This window comes from Hyperolius riggenbachi, chromosome 1 (genome assembly GCF_040937935.1).
Source record: "Hyperolius riggenbachi isolate aHypRig1 chromosome 1, aHypRig1.pri, whole genome shotgun sequence".
Lineage (NCBI taxonomy): Eukaryota > Metazoa > Chordata > Amphibia > Anura > Hyperoliidae > Hyperolius > Hyperolius riggenbachi.
Genome location: NC_090646.1, coordinates 389,058,328 through 389,078,877, shown reverse-complemented (window position 1 = coordinate 389,078,877; position 20,550 = coordinate 389,058,328). Strand labels below are relative to the sequence as shown.

Sequence of the window (20,550 nt, the reverse complement as noted above, 5' to 3'; positions counted from 1 at the left end):
GGAGTTATACCTCTACAACCAGTTACGCCAGGTACACACTGGGAGGCCTGGTTTCCACTTGTGCATTTTGTGACAGATTTTTCTCTCAGAAAATTCACATTGATTTTGCAACTAATGTTAGTGAATGGGGCTGTTTCCATTCAATGTGAATTTTCGGTAATTCCAAAGAGTAAGGAGCTCCGGGCACCAGAAGTGTTGCAAAACCACCGCTTTATTTCATCCCCACCCGACAAGACATACAGCAGGGCTAGTCTGACAGCTGTTTCGCAAGCGTAACGCTCGCTTCCTCAGAGACCAAGAATGTGAATTTTCGTACGCGTGAAAAAATCTGAGGACCTGTATCATTTTTTCGGACATTGCGCACGATTCACGTACAATGCTTTGTATAGGCAATGCAAATTTTCGCCTTATTTGCCCGAAAATTTGCATTATATCCATGGTTACAGGAAGTTGTCAGCAGTCACGACTAAGCTGTTACTAGGCAGATTACGTTATATTTAACTAATGCGCATTTTTGCGTACAAATTCGCATAAAAACATGTAAACATTTACATGCGAATTTTCACCAATCAGAAAAATCTTATACGATTTTTTGCAGGCGAAATTGTCACGCTACAGTGGAAACATAGCCTGAATTAAATATGGCCAGGGAGGACCAATAAAGAATCTACTGGGTGTACAGGAGCCCCTGACTTTGTCTAAAGATCCAGCATGCAGAATGTATTGTGACACCCAATTAACTCGATAGCGCATACTTCTCCTACTCAGCCCACCCGCCAGAAGCTGCTCCATTGGGCCCTGTGCCTCCTACCAGCTATATAGTAACAGATATGTGGAGAGCCTCTAGGTCAGTTATGAGTCTATATGAAACTTGATCATAATCTGTCGCCTGAGAGACCAGGTCCTAATCTCAGTGTGAAAAAGTTCTCATACATGTGTACAAGGCTTAAAGTGAGAAGTATATGGAGGCTGCCATATGCATTTACATTTACTTTAAATACCAGTTGCCTGGCATCCTGCTGATCTTTCCTGCATCAGTAGTGTCTGAATCATACTCCTGAAACAAGCATGGAGCTAATCTTGTCGGATTTTTGTCAGACACATCTGATCTACATGCTTGTTCAGGGTCTATGGCTACAAGTATTAAGCCCAATCTACACAATACGATTCTTTGTGCGTTTCGAGTACGATTCTAATCACGATCCGATTAAATCCGGCATGTCTGACCGGGATTCAATTCGATTTGCCCTTGTTTGCAATGGCAAATCAAATTAAACTGAATCGAATCCCGATCGGACATGTCGGATTTCATCGGATTGTAAATAGAATCGTACAACGAATCGTATCGTGTAGATTTGGCTTTAGAGGCAGAGGATTAGCAGGACTGCCAGGCAATTGTTATTCTTTAAAAACAAATAAATATGTCAGCCTCCATCTCACTTCAGGTTCCCTTTAAAGTGTACCACAAAAAAGTCAGATGTACAGTGCAAAATATATTCATAACCAGGGTGTTATTATTATTTTTGCTAGCTGAAAGATTTAATTTTTAGGCATGCAAGTGACAGCTTCTGTCTTGTCTGTACCTTGTCGGGAATATAGTATACATACATGATACGCAAATTACAGCCATAAAAGTTTTCCTGGCAGAATACAACTTTGAGTGCAGGGGAGAGATAGAAAAAGGTCAATAGTTCATGTATTTTAATTCTAGGATTCTTAATATACCGCAATTACGCTGGGACAATAAAACAGTCAATCTACTTTGAAAATGGATTTCTAAAAACTTCAGTTTTAGGAGTAGGAGGACAGATCCAATTGTTTATCTCATCAGTTTATTTTCATCTTGGGTTCACTTTAAGACAAATTCTAAAGATTGCTACAGATATCTATTCATTTCTGATACCAGCAGCTGTTCTTCAGATGATGGAGCACAGGCAGTAGTGAGCTATGGGAGAAGTGAGCCATGGATGGCCGGATATCTTTATAATGCATCTAGCAGCAGAAGGCTAGCAGTGACAAAGTTCCAATCAAAATTTGATCAGATGTCTGCTGAAATCAGATCAATGTCAATTGGTCCGAAGCAGAAATACAATTAATATTCCTTGACTGGTTTTCGGTCAAGGAAATACAGATTTTCAGCTAATCGAGTATGGCTTGGTTTAGCCCGACCGGGAAAATCTTGGCAGCCATAATTACTTCAAATGTCTACAAAGCAAAGCTCAATACAGGCTTCAGCAAAATAGTACATTTGGCGGATACGCTGTTATTTTTCCCACGTCGAGCAACACAGCTATTGCATGATCCCACATGCAGTATAATAAAAGTATGTGAATGGTTACAAGAGATCACTGTTTGGTTTTTCTAACAAAACACAATGAAATGTTTTCAGGATCCTACCTCTACCACAGCCACAGGCTGCCATAGTGCAAACAGTAATGACATTCTGGAGGAAGCTGGTTTCTACTGAAGTCCAAGCATTTAGACGCAGCATTTTTCATTTAAACATGAGACTGTCTCCTCATTTTTGTGTCCATTCCTTTCTGCTAAATCTACGGAGAAGCATCTTTCCATTGCACATTCCTTCACCAAATGTTCATACAAAAAAGTTCTAACAGCATTTGCTGAAACGATGTGCAGTCTAAAGCTTTTGGCTCTAATTAATGCAATCCTGAAATGTGGAATGTTGAAAGTTCTGCAATGTCCTTGGAGAAATGAATACCAAAAGGCCCTGAAAAGGCTCTTTTAACACTATCACACATACAAGTCAGGCAAGTCATTGAAGCCTACACGCTGCATGAAAGGAGCAGAACATTCATACTCAAAACATTACATTAAAATAAAAAAATGAGGGCAAAATAGACAACCAAACCGGATTTGGTTTGCAAGGTTCTCAGTATTCATGCAGTAGGTCAAAATTTGCAAATCATTTATGATATCCAGCTCAGCATGAACCATTCCCACAAACTGCTTTGCTGGTAATTACTACCACTAAAGTGTTTTCTCTGTTTCTTTTTTTTGCTTTTTCTTTTCAAATGAATAAAGTCTCTGTGAGTCTAATCTCTATATTTTATTGCATGTCACACTGAAACAAATGTAAACTTGATTTAGCTTTACTTTATCCTTTAACAAAAATAAAAGTTTTGAGAAGCACAAATTAACAATAGTTTTAAGGTGGACTGGGCCTGCTATCTCACTTTTCTCATAGTTCTCTGCATCAAAGGTAAAAGTGGATATGATGATGTTGTACATTTTCTGTATTCTCTTGCATGCTTCCTTACCCACCCCCCTTAGCATGCTGAGAAGTAAAATGCATTGAGGAAAACACACATTGTACGGTCTTCAAAAAGAAGAACAGGAAAAGTAGAATAAGTTGAGGAGTTGGGAAACCCCTAAATAAGTCTTATAACCATGCAAGAGAAGTGGTTATACATCAGCAGGTCCCTGGAGGAATCAAAGATGTAGCCACAGGTGAAAGTGGTAGAACCTAGAGATGTTCTGAATGTTGTGAATGAACGAGAGAACAGAATCAACAATGACACCAAGGCAGTATGCTTCAGTCTCCAAAAGACAGTTCTATCAGTTATTGTTAGAAATGTGTCAGGAGGTGGGGGTCACACCTTAATTTCATTCAGGCTAATGTGTAGGTGTTTGTAGGACACAGATGTTATGTGATACTTTCTCCAGGACAGAGACAAGTTGAGGGTTGTATCTGCACACAAGTGGCAAACAGATAAGCTTGCCAAGGGAGGAGATGTAGAGAAGGAAGAATATGTGACCAAAGACATCTGTGGAGAACAAAAATGGCGAGGGGAGGGAGAGAGGCAGAGCTGCTGCCAAAATAGATCTTGCATGAGCAATCAGGTATGAAGATAGCAAAGAGAATACGGAATGGATGTGCTCCTTTAAGGATTATTTATGGAAGCAGCACAGATTTCATACACTTTGTACTTTCACCACAAAATGCTGTTTGTGGTGCTTTGCAAACTACAAAGTATAATGCTGAAAACCTCCTTCGATGAAAATAATCATATAGTCTCTACAGGTGGTTCAAAAAAGGAAACACAAAGAAGACTAGCACTAAAAAGAAGATGAGAAACATAGTATTTACCTCTGTGCAGAACAATATGATCTATCATGTTATGCTTATATTTGGTATGATACAAACAGAGAGGACATCGGAGGTCTTTGGGCCCCTCTTGTTGAACCGTTGAGTGGCCAGCTTCAAGATGCATAGTAAAAGCAGACCTGTTGATGTAAAATAAAAGAATAAGATCTAATTAATTAAATTATGACTGTAAGAGATTATTAATACCTAAAGATCAAATGTTAAAAAAAAACCTGAAATGAGCTCACATACAAGTGGTCTTCTTTTTAAGATGATTGCTTGCAGACCAGGTTATCTGTATCTGGTGTTCTCAGGCGTGTGTCTCAGAAACTGCTGAGACCAAAAGGTCAGAACAGAAGTCAGGCATTTAGCAATCTTAAAAAGAGCTGCTGGATGCCACAGACTTATCACTTCAGGTTTCCTTTAACAACCACTATTTATAAGTCACTCACACAGCAGTGTAGCAGCTGGGTTGCTGGGGTTGCAACCGCACCTGAGCCCCTTGTCAAGAGGGCCACCTAGGTGCCTCCTTCAGCCACTGTACTGAGTCTCCTTTTCTGCTGTAGTGATAATGATCACCTCTAAATGTGCTTTGAATAGTGGTAATCCTAGGCTCATACACACTTGCCAACAATCTGTCCAACAATCTTCCAAACTTGTCTTTTGGAAGATAAGTTGGGTTTGTGTAAGGCTGGCAAACAACCAGATGACCAACTGACAACAGGTTGTTTGCCAGATGCAACCGGTGGATCAATGTGACCAACTATCATGTAGGTTGGAACATGTGTACAAGTCTTTTGAACAACTTTGTTGATTTTGAATGTGGACATGTTGAGCAGTTTGTCATTTAGCTTGCACGCATAGTATTTAAAGCAGACTAAAAGCTCTAAAAGATATGCAAAAGCATAATAACCTTTAAATAACAACATTTCTTTGTTACAGGTGATATAAATCCTACAACAAATCTCCAGTGTTTTCACGTCCTGCCTTTATGGAAGCAGACATATTGTTAACATCCTGTGCTTTCAAATGAGCTTATTATCTGCCGTGTCTCTCAGCTGACACAGGGGAGAGATAAAATTACAACTTGTGATTAGAAACAGATGAGGGGGAATTAGACAGGCTAAACTCTCTAAATACATACAGGATGCATTTCTCTATGTTTCCTTCTATCCTGTGCATGAGTTCAGGTCCACTTTAAAGAGACTCTGAAGCGAGTCTAAATTCACATTTTTAACTTTTATCAATGTTAAGCACAATAGCTAGTGCTAAACCACTGCATCCCCGCAGCAAAACAAGGGGTTTATACCCCCCAAATCCCCTGTGCAAAATCCACTACTTTCTTGGTCATGGATTTTGCTGCCCATGGAGGCAGAGCTTTGAGCTGCAGCTCTGCCTCCATGCGTGTCAATCTGCCCGCAGAGGGGCACGGGAGAGGCGGCAATCAGCGGGGAATGACACACCAAGAGGCAGAGCTACAGCCCTAAGCTCTGCCTCAAGCAGGAAGCGCTCCCCGGATTTAGCACAGGGGAGTTAGGGGGTATAAACCCCTCGTTTTGCTGCAGGGATGCGGCGGTTTAGCACTAGCTATAGTGCTTAACATTAATAAAAGTTAAAAACGTGAATTTAGACTCGTTTCAGAGTCTCTTTAAGTGAGTTGGTTGATTAATTGATTGGCATGAGTGTATGTACTTGGTTGTGCATTAAAGCGGAATATAAATCAGCATTTCATCTTTGCTCTAAAACATTATTTACAGCATATTAAATGCTAACAGCATTTTTTTTTAACTAGACCAGAATTTGAAGGGTTACACACAGAGCTTGAAAGTTCAGTGTAGTGAAATGTGGACGCATCCGCAGTTGTAGATCACCGTATATACTCGCAAGCAAGCCGAATTTTTGACCCCCCAAAAGTGGGCCAAAAGTTGGGGGGTCGGCTTGCTAGTCATGTTGGTCCGTTGGCTTCCCCCCCCCCCCCCCCCCCCGCGGCCGCCGCTGCCATTAGCTTACCTGGCGGCTTCCCATATTCCTCCTTCCGTCTCCTGCACGGGCTTGTAAATAATTCACAGCAGCTCGCCCCACGGCGGCTGCTGTGTGATGATGGAGGAAGCTGTAGAGAGAGAGCGGCTTCCTGTAGCGGCGAGGTGTATCGCCGTTACTATGGGAACCGCTCTCCCTACAGCTTCCTCCGTCATTACACAGCAGCCGCCGTGGGGCGAGCTTCTGTGAATTATTTACAAGCCCGTGCAGGAGACGGAGGGAGGAATATGGGAAGCCGCCAGGTAAGCTAATAGCAGCGGCGGCCGCGCGGGGGGGGGGGGGGGAACACTATCTACCTATACTGAGCACTATACTAGCTATACTGGGGCACTATAATAGCTATACTGGGGCACTATTCTAGCTATACTGGGGCACTTTATTAGCTATACTGAGCACTATGCTAGCTATACTGGGGCGCTATACTAGCTATACTGAACACTATACTAGCTATACTGAGCACTATACAAGCTATACTGAGCACTATGCTAGCTATACTGGGGCACTATACTAGCTATACTGGGGCGCTATACTAGCTATACTGGGGCACTATACTGGGACACTTTACTAATTATACTGTGGCACTTTACTAGCTATACTGTGGCACTTTACTAGCTATACTGTGGCACTTTACTAGCTATACTGGGCACTATACTAGCTATACTGAGCACTATACTAGGGCACTATACTAGCTATACTGGGCACTATACTAGCTATACTGAGGCACTACCTACCCATACTGGACACTATACTAGCTATACTGGGACACACTGGAGGGAATCACACGGCCAGCATTTCCTACCCCCGGCTTACATGAGGGTCAATCATTTTTTCCTGTTTTTTCAGTTAAAAGTTGGGGGGTCGGCTTATATGCGGGTCGGCTTGCTTGCGAGTATATACGGTATATTATCTTGTGTTTACGTAAATGTATCAAGTGAGGAATGTGACACATTCTCTGACTGTGGAGAAGCAGCTCCACACAGACAGAGAGTCAAAGCATTTCTGCTTTCACTACATAATGACTAAAACCAGTAATTAATAAAATGCAAAGTCAGCTCACAAAGCAAAAAAATGTACTTTTGGGAACCTATAATATCTAAATGAATAATAATACTTGCACAAATGCAAATATGATAACCGTATGGCATATAAAAAGTGGGAAAACATATTTTTATTGAATATTATGTCAGGGTTTTAAACCGCTTTAAGTTGGACATGTAGCTTTAAACAGACTGTTAACCCAATAACAACGCAGCAGTACTTGGATGGCAGATTATGGTGTTCTATATCACATGATTTCTAACACGACAAGCACACACAGTGATTGAAGTATAAAACTGCAAATACATTTTAATAGATTAGACGTTCGTGTAAAAATTATGTAAGAAAAACAAGACTACGGACTGAAAGCAAGAAGTCAGCCTTGCAGACACTCCACCTAATTATGTGGCCTTATGGACTATTTTAGACATAAACCTCAATCTCCATTCATCCATCTCAACAGGCTGTGCCTACAGCTTTGACAAATGCTTGGCTAAGCAAAACCCAACTCAGTGTGTTGCTCTTACTTGAAGCTTGTATAAAAGAAGCAGTCTTTGCACTTAAACAGCTTCTTTCCCCCATGCTTGTCCCGGTAATGACGGCGAATGCTCTGAATGTATCCGGAGGCAAAATCACAAAATTCACACTTCAGGATAAGTTCTTCTTTCGTTTCCGTTACCGTGTTAACCATTGGTAGAGGAGTAGGACTACTACTGCTGTTATTCCTAGCTAAAGCAGCTGTCTGATAATGAGTGATCTGCTGCTGGACATCTGGAGGTTCAGAATATGCAGAATCTGTAGAAACACAAAGGATACCGTTATCAGAAGGTAACACAGTTCATTTTCATGTTATTTAACCAATTCACCACTAAGGGTGTTTTCCCAGAGCAATTTTCACATTTCACTTTCCTCCCATGAATTCACCAGTAACTTTATTGCTACTTATCCCAGCTAAATGATCTGAACATTTTTTTTTAATTTTGTTTTTTTTTTGCCACAGATTAGGCTTTCTTTGGGTGGTACTCTTTGCTAAGAATTCGTTTATTTTATATACATTTTAAAGGGAATAAGAAGAAAAACATTGAAAACATAATTATTTCATTATTACTTTTCAGCTATTATAGTTTTAAAATAAAACATGCTACTACAGACAAAACCCACACATTTTATGTGCCCATTTGTCCCAGTTATTACAAGGTTTAAATTATGTCCCTAGTACAATGTAGGGCGACAACATTTATTTGGAAATAAAGGTAATTTTTTTTCCATTTTGTGTTTCTGTATACTACATTAATAATTGCAAGAACCTATTTGCAAAAATAACCCTTATGACATACATCTTAAAAAGCTGAGTCCCTAAGGTAACTATTTATGTATTTTTTTTAAAATGCTGTCACTTTTTTTTTTACAAGTGTATTATTTTGATAACTATGGGGTGTGGGGAAGAAGGGGTTAATAACTAATGGGAGATTGATTTTTTTTAATTTATTTAATATGTCTTTTTACTTTTTGGCCATTAGATGTCCCCACACTATCCTGTGTACTGAACAGTACAACAGGAAGTAATTTCTATGTGTGTGTTTTTATTTTCATTTTGTGAATGACCACAGGCATCTCGCTGATTCCCATGATCATTCACTATGGGTACTTTGATCGGCTTTGGGAACACATTTACCGATCAGTACTCTGCTGCGGGGGTTGCGGGCGGGCGCTACTCATAACTACAAAGATAAGTGCATCTATGCCCCTGGTTGTTTAGTGAAGTCTAGAAGGATGTAGATACACTGTGCAGCTGTGGGGAACCGGTTAACTTTGGAATATCTTCCAAGACTGTCCACAACGTAGGGTTGGAAAGTGTTAAAGTTCAGGGCACCAGACCATGTTCCTCAGAAAAACACCTTTAAAGAGAACCCGAGGTGGGGTTCTAAGAATGATATCTGCACACAGAGGCTGGGTCTGCCTATACTGCCCAGCCTCTGTTGCTATCTCAATCCCCTCTAAGTTCCCCCTGGGCTCTGCTATGCCCTCATAAATGACAGCTGCGCTGTCGACACGCAGCGGGATGTGTTTACCTCTGTACAGTCACTCTCGGCGCTCCCCCCGCCTCCTGCAAAGCTCTGGTCCCCACCCGCGTCCCTTCCCTACAATCAGCGGGGAGGGAAGGGATGCGGGCGGGGGCCGGAGCTATGCAGGAGGTGCAGCGAGAATGACAGTACATAGGTAAACACAGCCCGCTGCGACACACTGCGTGTCGACAGCGCGGCTGTGATTTATGGGGCAGCAGAGCGCAGGGGGAACTTAGGGGGGATTTAGATAGCAACAGAGGCTGAGCAGTATAAGCAGACCCAGCCTCTGTGTGCAGATATCATTCTTAGAACCCCACCCCAGGTTCTCTTTAATGCAACTTCATCTGCATGTGGAAACTGGCCCTTTATTTCCAACTGAACACAACAGAAACTTTTATAATTGTGTTTTGAAAATATAAATATAATCAAACCCTATAGGAATGACTTCTGAACGTTCTGTATACTAAAGCCATGAGATTTGATTGTTTCCCAATTTGACCGTGTACAGGCAGACTGAGCATTAAATCTCTGACCTTCCACTAACATTTACTGACAGTGCTACCAGGGAAAACAGACATCTAAGGCCACTAAAGTAAACCTCATGCTTCCATGACTCTCCACAGGAATGAGCACAGATGATCATATAAAGATCTTTCATTAACCCCCCTTGCAATATGATTCCTTCTGAATTTTAGGGCCTAAAAGCAGTGCAATTGTTTTGCAGGCTTTTAGACCCTAAAACTGTGAAAGAAATGCTGCTAGAAAAAATGTAACAGCCCCTGCATGTTACTCACCTCCCTGGGATCCAGAACTGCAGTTCTCCCTCCGTCCTCCGGGTGGTCCTGCAACCCTGTAGAGAGATCACCGTCTGTCGTCATGACAACAAACAGCGATCTCACCTGAGGGATGCAAAGCCTCCGAGGACAGGAAGGAGAATGGCTGCCGGCTGGATCCCAGGGGAGTTGAGTTAACCGGTTCAGCACCGCAGTCCGAAAATCTCATGCATCCGAGCAACGTTCACCTCCCATTCATTCGCCTATAACTTTATTGCTACTTATCACAATGAATTGATCTATATCTTGTTTTTTCCGCCACTAATTAGGCTTTCTTTGGGTGCTACATTTTGCTAAGAATTATTTTTTTCTAAATCTATTTTAACAGGAAGATTAAGAAAGAAATGAAAAAAATTCATTATTTCTCAGTTTTTGGCCATTATAGTTTGAAATTAATATACGCTAGCGTAATTAAAACTCATGTCCCTATCACAATTTATGGTGCCGATATTTCATTTAGAAATAAAGGTGCATTTTTTCAATTTGCGTCCATCACTATTTATAAGCTTATAATTTTAAATAATATAATAACATATTCTCTTGACATGCATATTTAAAAAGTTCAGACCCTTGGGTAACTATTAATGTTGTTTTGGTTTTTTCTTTATTGTATTTTTTATTTTTATTAAAAAAAAGTGTATGTGGGTAATTTTTGGTGTGGGAGGGAAACTGTTAATTTTAAATGTAAAATATATTTTTTTTTTTATTAAAAATGAATTGTGGTGCAGTTTACTATTCGGCCACAAGATGGCCACAGTGAAAAAAGTCCTAGATGCGAACGATTTCGCATCTAGGAACTTAAAAGCAGGGGAAATGTTTCCTGGGGGCAGAAATACCGCGCTCTCTGGAGAGAAAGCGTCGGTATTTCTGCGGGGAAGATAGATCGGTGAATGGGAATTATATTCCCATTCACTGATCGGGGGGCTAGCGGCGGGCAGCGAGAGCGCGCGCGGGGGCGTGCCCGATCGCGCGCACGAGGCGGCGGCAGCAGTAGTGCCTATCTGGACGAGGAAGCTCGTCCAGATAGGCCGAACTGGTTAAAACACCCTCTGCGTGCAATGCTTTGCACAGACCTCCTGGCAGCTACCACGAATCAGGCTCGGGTTAACCACTCCTGGCTTGTTTTTTTTTCCACCCCGAGCCTGACTCGGGATAACCGCCAAGTAGATTCAAGGAATTAATGGCATTCAGTTTGCTCTTTACACATCTGACTACCACAATAAATTCATATGTAGTCTATCTCACTGTGTCTGCCAGCTCAGAATAAACTGCAGGTCAAAGTCACTGGAGAAGTAATCTACTTCTTGGGAAGTTGTATAGCCAAGTTGCTTACCCCTCTGTCTCATCCTCATGTCAATTAATCGCTCATCCTACAAACATGCTCACTGCACCTAGAATGTAGGGCGCTACTATAAAGATAGATTTCTATTTTCTTTACTATACATGAAAAAGGAATAAACATTGCACTATGACTAATATCTCTCATGCCAAGTTAACATGAATGTTCACTTTTCTGAGAAATGCACAATCCATTTAGTTCAGCTGTATACACTGTCAATATTTAAGACATGATTACTACTACCTTACCTTGTTTGTGTGCATGTGAACACACAGCCATTCCACAATGGTCCTAACACAGACTATCAGAATAGAAGTGGCAACACTGCTGCCTAGTCAGTTAGAGCAAGTATGGAAAGTAAGTAGAATTTGATCCTACTCTATGCAGCAAATTACTTATGTTGGATGAGGATACTAGCTGGGCAGTCTGCACTGCAAATAGAAAATAGACTTCAAGGTGTAGTTTGTGGTTAGGGTTAGTTTTTAAAATTCAAAGCATGCAACAAACAGATAAACTGGATGTTTATAACATTAAATAACTAAACAATTAGTAAGTTTAGAACTATTTTTTCAAAAGTAAAATTTCACTTTAAATGGGAGACATGGACGTAAATCAATTCCTGATTACGAAGGAGCCAGGGGAAAATTCTACATGTCTACTTACCTTCTAGACCTTCTTTTACACTTCGTGAACTTTGCTTGGCACGTGGGCTACTTGGAATCATGCTGCGAACTTTTGGTAGCGTAAGAGTTTTCCCATGGGTTTTTATACAGTGATCTTTTAATTGAATGATTGTCATTTTTGATATATGGCAGAAGGAGCACTTGTATGCATGTTCACCTGAAAATCGGGTAGAAGAAAAAGAAAGAAAAATGTTTGGGGCGATGCGTGCAAAACCATAACAAACTATGTGCATCAATTCTCAAAACTACTAATACTAAAAATATGACAACAGCAACATCACAGCATAAAGACTTACCTCCATGCGCTTTTGCAATATGTGTTTTAAGACGGCTACCAGAAGCAGATTTGAAAGGGCAATGTTTGCATCTGAATGGTTTATGCTGTCCATGGTGTTCCTGAAGGTGTCGATCCAGACTGAGGAGAAAACATAAGCATTTTTTAATCAAATGTCCATTTGGTACATATGGTTCCACGAATGTCTACACTGTTACCTTCCCCCCAAATCCCTCATTATACTTGTGCAGTGATGTTAAATTGGTGCTTCGTGCTAGGCTTCCATCAATTTCCAGAAGATTCCTAGCAATTTTTCTCCTATCACCTTCCCATTTCCTCCTCATCCCCACCCATTTACTCCCCTATAATGGTAATGTGATTGGAAGGAACATAGCAGCAAGTCTGCCTCTTCCTGTCTGAAAATTGCACTTTGGCCACAACTCAAATTTTTCCAGAGTGATTACAAAAATCAGGGGAAACAAGAAGTGGACCGTACAATGCACAGAGGTATGTAGATCATCTGTTCTTGCTTTAGGTAGCATTACCTTAGATCTGATATCCTTTAAAAGTTTGTTAACATAATTAGTTGCAAATCCCTGAAGACACAGATGTTAGTGCATTAATTATTTCATTGGTTTAAATTGAGTCATTAATTTATGGACGACTTCATCAGTGCAGTTTTTAGGCTAAATTGCCCCCCGGAGCAAGGTATGGGTGCCCGCAGTATAGGTTAGCCAGGTCTAGTCGCACTCAGTATAGGCCCCCCAGTATGGGTAGCCAAGAATAGGTACCCCAGTATAGGTAGCCAGCTATAGGTCCCCCCAGTATAATAGGTAGCCAGGCATAGGTGAGCCAGTATAGATGCCCTAGGTGTAGGTTAGCCAGGTAGGTGCCTCCAGTATAGGAAGCCAGTATAGTTGCCCCCAGTATAGGTTAGATAGACAAGCGCCCCCGATATAAGTTAGATAGGTAGGTGCCCCCAGTACAGGTTAGCTAGGTGGGTGCCTCTAATATAGGTAGCCAGAATAGTTGCCACCAGCATAGGTTAGATAGGTAGGTGCCCCCAGTACAGGTTAGCTAGGTGGGTGCCTCTAATATAGGTAGCCAGAATAGTTGCCACCAGCATAGGTTAGATAGGTAGGTGCCCCCAGTACAGGTTAGTTAGGTAGGTGCCTCCAATATAGGTAGCCAGTATATTTGCCAACGGTATAGGCTAGCTAGGTAGGTAGGTGCCCCCAATACAGGTTAGATAATTAAGTGCCCCCAGTATAGGTTAGATAGGTAGGTGCCCCCAGTATAGGTTAGATTAGGTAGCTGCCCCCCAGTATAGGTTAGATTAGGTAGCTGCCCCCCAGTATAGGTTAGATTAGGTAGCTGCCCCCCAGTATAGGTTAGATTAGGTAGCTGCCCCCCAGTATAGGTTAGATTAGGTAGCTGGCCCCCAGTATAGGTTAGATAGGTAGGTGCCCCCAGTATAAGTTAGATTAGGTAGGTGCCCCCCAGTATAGGTTAGATTAGGTAGGTACCCCCTGCATAGGTTAGATTAGGTAGCTGCCCCCCAGTATAGGTTAGATAGGTAGCTGCCCCGCCATATAGGTTAGATAGGTAGGTGCCCCCCAGTATAGGTTAGATTAGATAGGTGCCCCCCAGTATAGTTTAGATTAGGTAGGTGCCCCCCCCCCCCAGTATAGGTTAGATAGGTAGGTGCCCCCCCCCATAGGTTAGGTAGGTGCCACCCCATAATGGATGGGTTGTCCAAAACAGTTGAGTGTGGTAGGTACTGGAGCATGCTTTTTGTATTTTCACATTTATCAACATTCATATGAATCAACATAATAGCAGTAACCAATTCAGATAAATGGAAGTTCAAAAATGCATGCATTCCCAATAGGGAAGTCTTTTTATAGCTCTAAATGACAGAATGCTAAACTACAAGTAAAGGCCTGTTGAAACTGTAAAAGCTTCCACACATGTTGAAGCAGATTTGTATGCTAACTGAATGCATGGATAGTCTTTCTTCTATTTATGTTAATGGTTCATACCACTTGTGTGCAGATTGGCGCATAGCAGAAAATTATTTCTGGATGCAGTTTGGTCCATTGCTGACCTTTCTTGAAATCAATGGCTGCCATTTGAAGACACATCACAGCATATTCAAAGTTATGAACATTAGCAATGTTTTGTAAGATTTTTACAGTAAGCTTATTATCACATCCAGTCAATAACCAGCAAAATGCAATAAAACCTAACATTTATTGTTAGGTTTATTTATTGTTCCTACTAATGACAAAGATTTTCTTCATATGTCGGTGGAGTTACATAACTAAGTTATACAGGATTTTGTTCATTAAAGATGCATAATTATATCTAAACTGGGTAAGTGCAAACTGGTTAAGAACTACCCTACAGCTATTATACTCCCACAGTGCCATTTTTCTACAGGATGGGAAGTCATTTCTTTTGCCACCCAGTGAATCTAGCCTCCATTACCAAATAATAGCCTGCACATATGCTGGTCTATAGACTTGTACACAAGCTAGGTGATCTTGGACTGAGTTGCCCACCTTTGCCTAGACTCTAACATGTGATCTCCCTGATGCAACAGCAAGAGATCAGGGTTTGCAGATCATCTCATCTCAGCACCAGCTGAGTTTACTGTTCTCCCTTGTTACTTCTCCCCCTCCATTGTGTACTGAATTCTGTCCCTCCACCCCCCTTCATAGCAACAGAACATGTCACTAGCAGAACTCCGCCTCAAACTGACACCTGAGGGTTGAGTCCCGATCCCTATGGCAACAGTAACTGTGTGTCTGTATCCTAAGCCAATAAGGACCCCATTAAGAGCAACATCAAAAAGAGAAAGTGCCATTGTCTTGAAGGCACAGTGTATCCGCTTATAAAACCTTATCCAATATAAACCCTTACCTACCTATGTAAAAGAGCTGCCGTGGAAGGTACACAGTATAGGATGCTATTGTACTAGCAATCCGCTGTAATAAGTAATATTTCAGAACTGAGTGTTTTGTTTTTTCCACTTTTTGTAGTAAAAGTTTAGAAGAGCTTTACATTTATATTTCTCAAATGAATTATATGCCAAGCTCAGTGTGCACTTGTCGATGCCCATCTTTTGTGAGAAACATTGTTTTGTGATCAGATCTTGCTTGACCATGTGTCCCTTGCTTTGCTGTCAGCATAAAAATATCTGGGTACAACTGTAAAATGAATCTAAAATGAAATGATCAGCTATCTTCTTTAACTTGAATGAGCTATTTAACAAACCTGGAAGCTCAGGGAGACATTATTTCCTTTTATGTCTTAGTTGTTTTTCTAATGTGGACAGAACTAAAGAACTGAAGATGGCGGCAGATCATCGTCTTAAATGGTAAAGGTAATTTGAAAACAAATCTTTCTGACATCCAAGCCATTTCTCACCATATGACATCATACGTGACCATAATAATCCAAAAAATAAGACACAAACAATGATCGATAGAGAAACCTTTGAACTCAGAATGCTTACTTGTGCCTGAAGGCAGAGACAAAGGCGCAGAACTGGCAGCTGTATTTGTCTTCTCGAGTAAACATGGCTAGTGCCAAGTGACTCCTCTCATGGGAACGTAGACCTTGCATGGACATTAAGACACGGTCACACTGTTTACAGGGGTAGCCACCAGGTCTGCATCTTTTCATTAACTTGGGTTTAACTTCTTTAGATGCTTCTTCTTCCGCCGCTGGTTTGGGCTCTGCCGGCTCCATTTCAGCATCCTTACTACTGGCATCTGCATCATCCTTACATAGATGGAAACAAAAAATACTTTCAATTAAGCATATTATGATAGATTTCCAAGAACATTTAAGTTTAGTAGTCTCTTGATTCTTACATGAAGCTGCTTAAAAAATGTATGATGACCAGGACTTTGTATAGACTGTACTTAATGTAATATTTAAGCACAACAAACAAGTAAAAGTTCACCACTGACTGGAAATTAGTCTACAGATGGTTACTTGGCAAGCACCTATCTCCAGCCTACCACCTGCAAACCAGGTTATAGACACTGGAGAGCAATGTCTGATGGAAGAGGGCCTTTAAACACTCGTTCAGTTCACCATCCTTGACCATCAGTGTACGAATGGTGAATGGAGTTTCCCATTCATCACTGCTTGCGTTATGTTGCAGCATGATGCTCCCTCATTGCTTGGCGAGAAGAATCTGCTCTAGCAGGGCGGACTGCTGGACAAGAACATCCTTTCATTCTCATGGTAAAAGATATTAGATAGATGGTCATCTGAAATGGCCAATGTTGTTAGTATTAGCTGACCCAATGTTCATGTCTATGGGTACATCTATAAAGTCATGATTAGGAAGAAAATCCATTCAGAGCACTTTTGTCTCTTCTTTAATGTGACCAAAGTAAAGCTAAGTAGGGGTGATCAGTGAGATGTAAATCATTATATGCAGGATTATGCAAATTCAGCATGTAAATTTATGCAGCTTGGGAATAGACCAATTGAATTCCGCATCAGCTTGATTGGTCCATGTTCAAGCTGCATATATTTGCATGCATTTTCATAATTCTACATCAACTTGGAATGATTTGCATCTCAATGACCATACCTAAAGCTGAGCAAAATAAATGACTGTAGTATACGTTTTTGAAATACATAATTAGAAATTGCTTCAGAGTTACTTTAAAGCAGATCTAATGTCTGTGTATATCTCTGTGTCCTGAAAAACAAATTGTGCCCTTTTAACAAGTGTGAGTACCTAATGCACCCTGAAGTCACCCCATCTCTGCCTTTGCCCACTTTCACCTTAAGCCACACCCCTACGAGCGAAAACCGTCTTTGGCAGTTTCCAATAGCCCGTAGAGCTTCATCCAACATAAAGGTTCTATAATCTTGTATGCTGCGTTTCAGCATCATGCTAACACAGCTCTTCCCAGCTCACATGGTTTGCCTTCAGAAGATTATCAGCTAAAGTAGCCAATATTAGTTGTTTCATCTGACTAAGGCCTATGGTTTTGTTCCGGCACTATTGTACACTTTGTAAAATCTACTGCTAAATAGCCCCAAATGCATCTACGGATTTTTACATGTAGCTACAGTATAGTACCATTACTAACTTCATTTAAAATCAGTTCCTGTAAAATCCAGTAATGAAACTTTTAGAAATATCAGCTTAAAGAACAACTATCCCAAACAAGTTAGTAAAATGTAACATACATATGTATTTGTTGTTCGTTTGTCCCAGATTATAATGCACTATATTTTTTTTCTTTTCTATGCTTATGTCACTTAGAGTAGCTAGTAAAAATCTGACAGATTGTACAGGTTTTGGACTAGCTCATCTCTTCATGTGGGATTTCAGTATTTTCTTTTTTTTTCTTTTCAAAAGCATTCCCTGGAAAGGACCTTTACAATGGTGCTGGAAAGCCAGTCTCCTCCTGCACACAAAATTATGGCAGTTGGAGTGTGCTATTGTCATCCAAGGAGTGCTTTTGAAAATAAAGGAATTACTGTGAATCATAGTTACATAGTTATTTTGGTTGAAAAAAGACATACGCCCATTGAGTTCAACCATCCACTGTGAGGATATGGATTAGCCCAAATTTTGTCAGATTTGTCACATTTCTACTGGCAACTGTAAGTGACAGGAACATTGGGAAAAAGGTAATTTATAAGCATTTTACTTTGGTAGAAATGTACAGCTATTACATATGTATTTTACAATATTTCCACAATAGTGGTCCTTTAGCCTCCTTAGTGGTAATCACGAAAAATTGGTAGCCGGCGGGAGGTCTATGCAGAGCATTGTGCGCAGCGGGCATTTTAACTCACCTCCCGGGGGATCCCGACGTCGGCCGCCATTCTTCTTCCTCTCCTCCGAGGCTCTGCTTCCCCCGGTGAGATTGCCTTCTGTCGTCATGGCAACAGCCAGCAATTTCACTATAGGGTTACAGCGCCATCCCGAGGAAGGAGTGAAAACTGCAGCGCTGGATCCCAGGGAGGGTGCATGAGTGCTGGGCTGCTGCAGAACTCCCTTGCAGGATGATTTTTTTTCCAGGTTTTAGGATCTAAAAGCATGCAAATTTTAGACCCTAAAATCCATAAAGAATCATAATGCTAAGGGGGTTAAGCATAGACTAGCACTGCTCATATGAATCAGACTTGTACAACTTAGAGATACTGAAGATGTTCTGTGCAGTGCAGACTGACAAGATCCATTAAACACATTTATTACTACGATTAATCAGGATCTGCTATTTGTTGTACACTAAATTGTTTTTTTTATGAACAGCAGACTTGATGCTTTTTAGCACAAGGCTGAGGATAACTTACATCTTCCCTATGTTCTGCTCATTCACTAGTTTGGTCTACTTCTGTACAATTCTATACAAACAGCTGGATCTGGAAGCTTACTGGTGGCTGAACTGCACATTGTGAAATATATTGTAGCATGTTTGAGAGAACCAGATGACTGAAATAACTGACAGTAACAATCCAGATTCACTTAACCATATCCTCAAAGCCTTTGAGCTTCTTTACTAACCATGATTTGCCACCAGACATATCAATAATGTCTCCACCAATAGGTGTATTGTGTCTCTTTGGAATAGAATAGGAAGAACTAAGTAATTTATTTCTAGTAGTTTTAGAGCTACACACATCTCATCTCCTATCAAAGCAGGTCTAGAGCCCTCGTTCTATAAACCTTTCACTCATCACACCTCCTCAGCAAAATAGCTTTTCATACTCCCATCAAGAAAAAAAAAACAATCCCTCAAAATAAGTTACCCTAAATCAACTTACAGTAAGTTTACTATTACTTCCCTTACCCAATTTTCAGCCACTTTTTCACTTGTTAGGTGCTCAAACGTTACCCTATGTTTTTCAGAAAGATTAAAAATAGAGGCTTACTGAAAAGAAGAAAAGTATACTGAAATTAGCTCCACAGCCAAATTTAAGCTGCATTTTAAAAGAGAGTCTGGTGAGTGGTGGAAACCAGGGGCATTATTGACCCAAGTGCCTCCTGCATTCTGTAATTGCATCTCTAGGAGTAGCTATTTTTCTAAATTTTCAGTGCCGCAAACATGCTGCCCTTCCCACCTCCTCTCACTTTATAAAGGAAACGGTATAGACCATGGGCCTGCTTTAAGGAGTCTAAACAATGAAAACTATCTGGGAAGACTTTATATTGAGACTTTCTAAGCTAGAAATATCAATGCATATGGTAATAGGGGTTCCACAGCAATCAAATTGGCATTGTAAGATGCTCAAACAATATGTTTCTTTAAAGTTTCTAAGCTAAGCAATGCATTTTTTTCTAATATGCAAACAATGCATTTTTTTCTACAAGCCACAGTTTGTACCTTTGAATCAGAAGGAAGTGGGGGAGTGTGTCCATACTGGATGTGTTTGCGAAGATGATTACAGATGGCTCGAAGAGTGGGATGAACTTCCACGCAGAACTTACATTTGTAGCCCACAACTACCTTTTCCTTTAATTTCTTTTTCAATGTATCTTGACCACTTCCTGTCTGTAACCATATCCAGAAAAATGCACAATTACCACAGCTGCATAAAACACAGGGAGCAGCAGGTGACTAGGTTAATTTATAAATTAATTTATCATCTGGACAGATGGCCACTGCAGACTAAACTATTTGCAAACAGGGAAGCTGCATTCTAATGGAATTTGCAAGGTAGTGCACGGAGTGAATGTGTAGAAGTAAAAGCATGCTTAGAAGTACTGTAAATATGTTCTAAACTACAACAATTCAAGCTCAAATGTTACAAACAATTATTATTATTTATTTCTAAAGCACCATTGTCTTCTGTGACATTGTACATGGGGCCATAAACAAATACATAGTTCACACACAGTAATATTGGAACATCCATCAACACAACTACAAAATGCATTCCTCGTGCCTGGTACAAAAACATCCACTAGTACAGGTACATGATCATAGAATAAGAAAATAAATAGAATAAGAACTGCAGAAATAAGAAACAGTAGAGGGAGCACCTTGCCTTTGCACACTGAGAGTACTGGGTTGGAAACACTTGGGAAAAGGGGACTTATCGATGTGACAGTGAGTTTTGAAATCTAATGCAGATGGAGATATGTCTTTGAAGGGGGACTATGACAAATTATAAGCTTGTCTGAAA

At 40.7% G+C, this 20,550-nt stretch overlaps 1 protein-coding gene across 1 annotated transcript in view; it reads right to left on the bottom strand.

Moving 5' to 3' along the window:
• Window positions 1–20,550, bottom strand: part of ZNF462 (zinc finger protein 462) — a 123,855-nt gene that overhangs the window by 14,497 nt on the left and 88,808 nt on the right. Inside the window, exons 4-9 of the mRNA XM_068239270.1 lie at window positions 19,749–19,916; window positions 15,899–16,167; window positions 12,401–12,519; window positions 12,085–12,261; window positions 7,711–7,978; window positions 4,109–4,245 (exon numbers count right to left, since the gene is read on the bottom strand). Coding sequence (XP_068095371.1) covers window positions 4,109–4,245; window positions 7,711–7,978; window positions 12,085–12,261; window positions 12,401–12,519; window positions 15,899–16,167; window positions 19,749–19,916 — 1,138 coding nt within the window. The remainder of the gene's footprint in view (window positions 1–4,108; window positions 4,246–7,710; window positions 7,979–12,084; window positions 12,262–12,400; window positions 12,520–15,898; window positions 16,168–19,748; window positions 19,917–20,550) is intronic.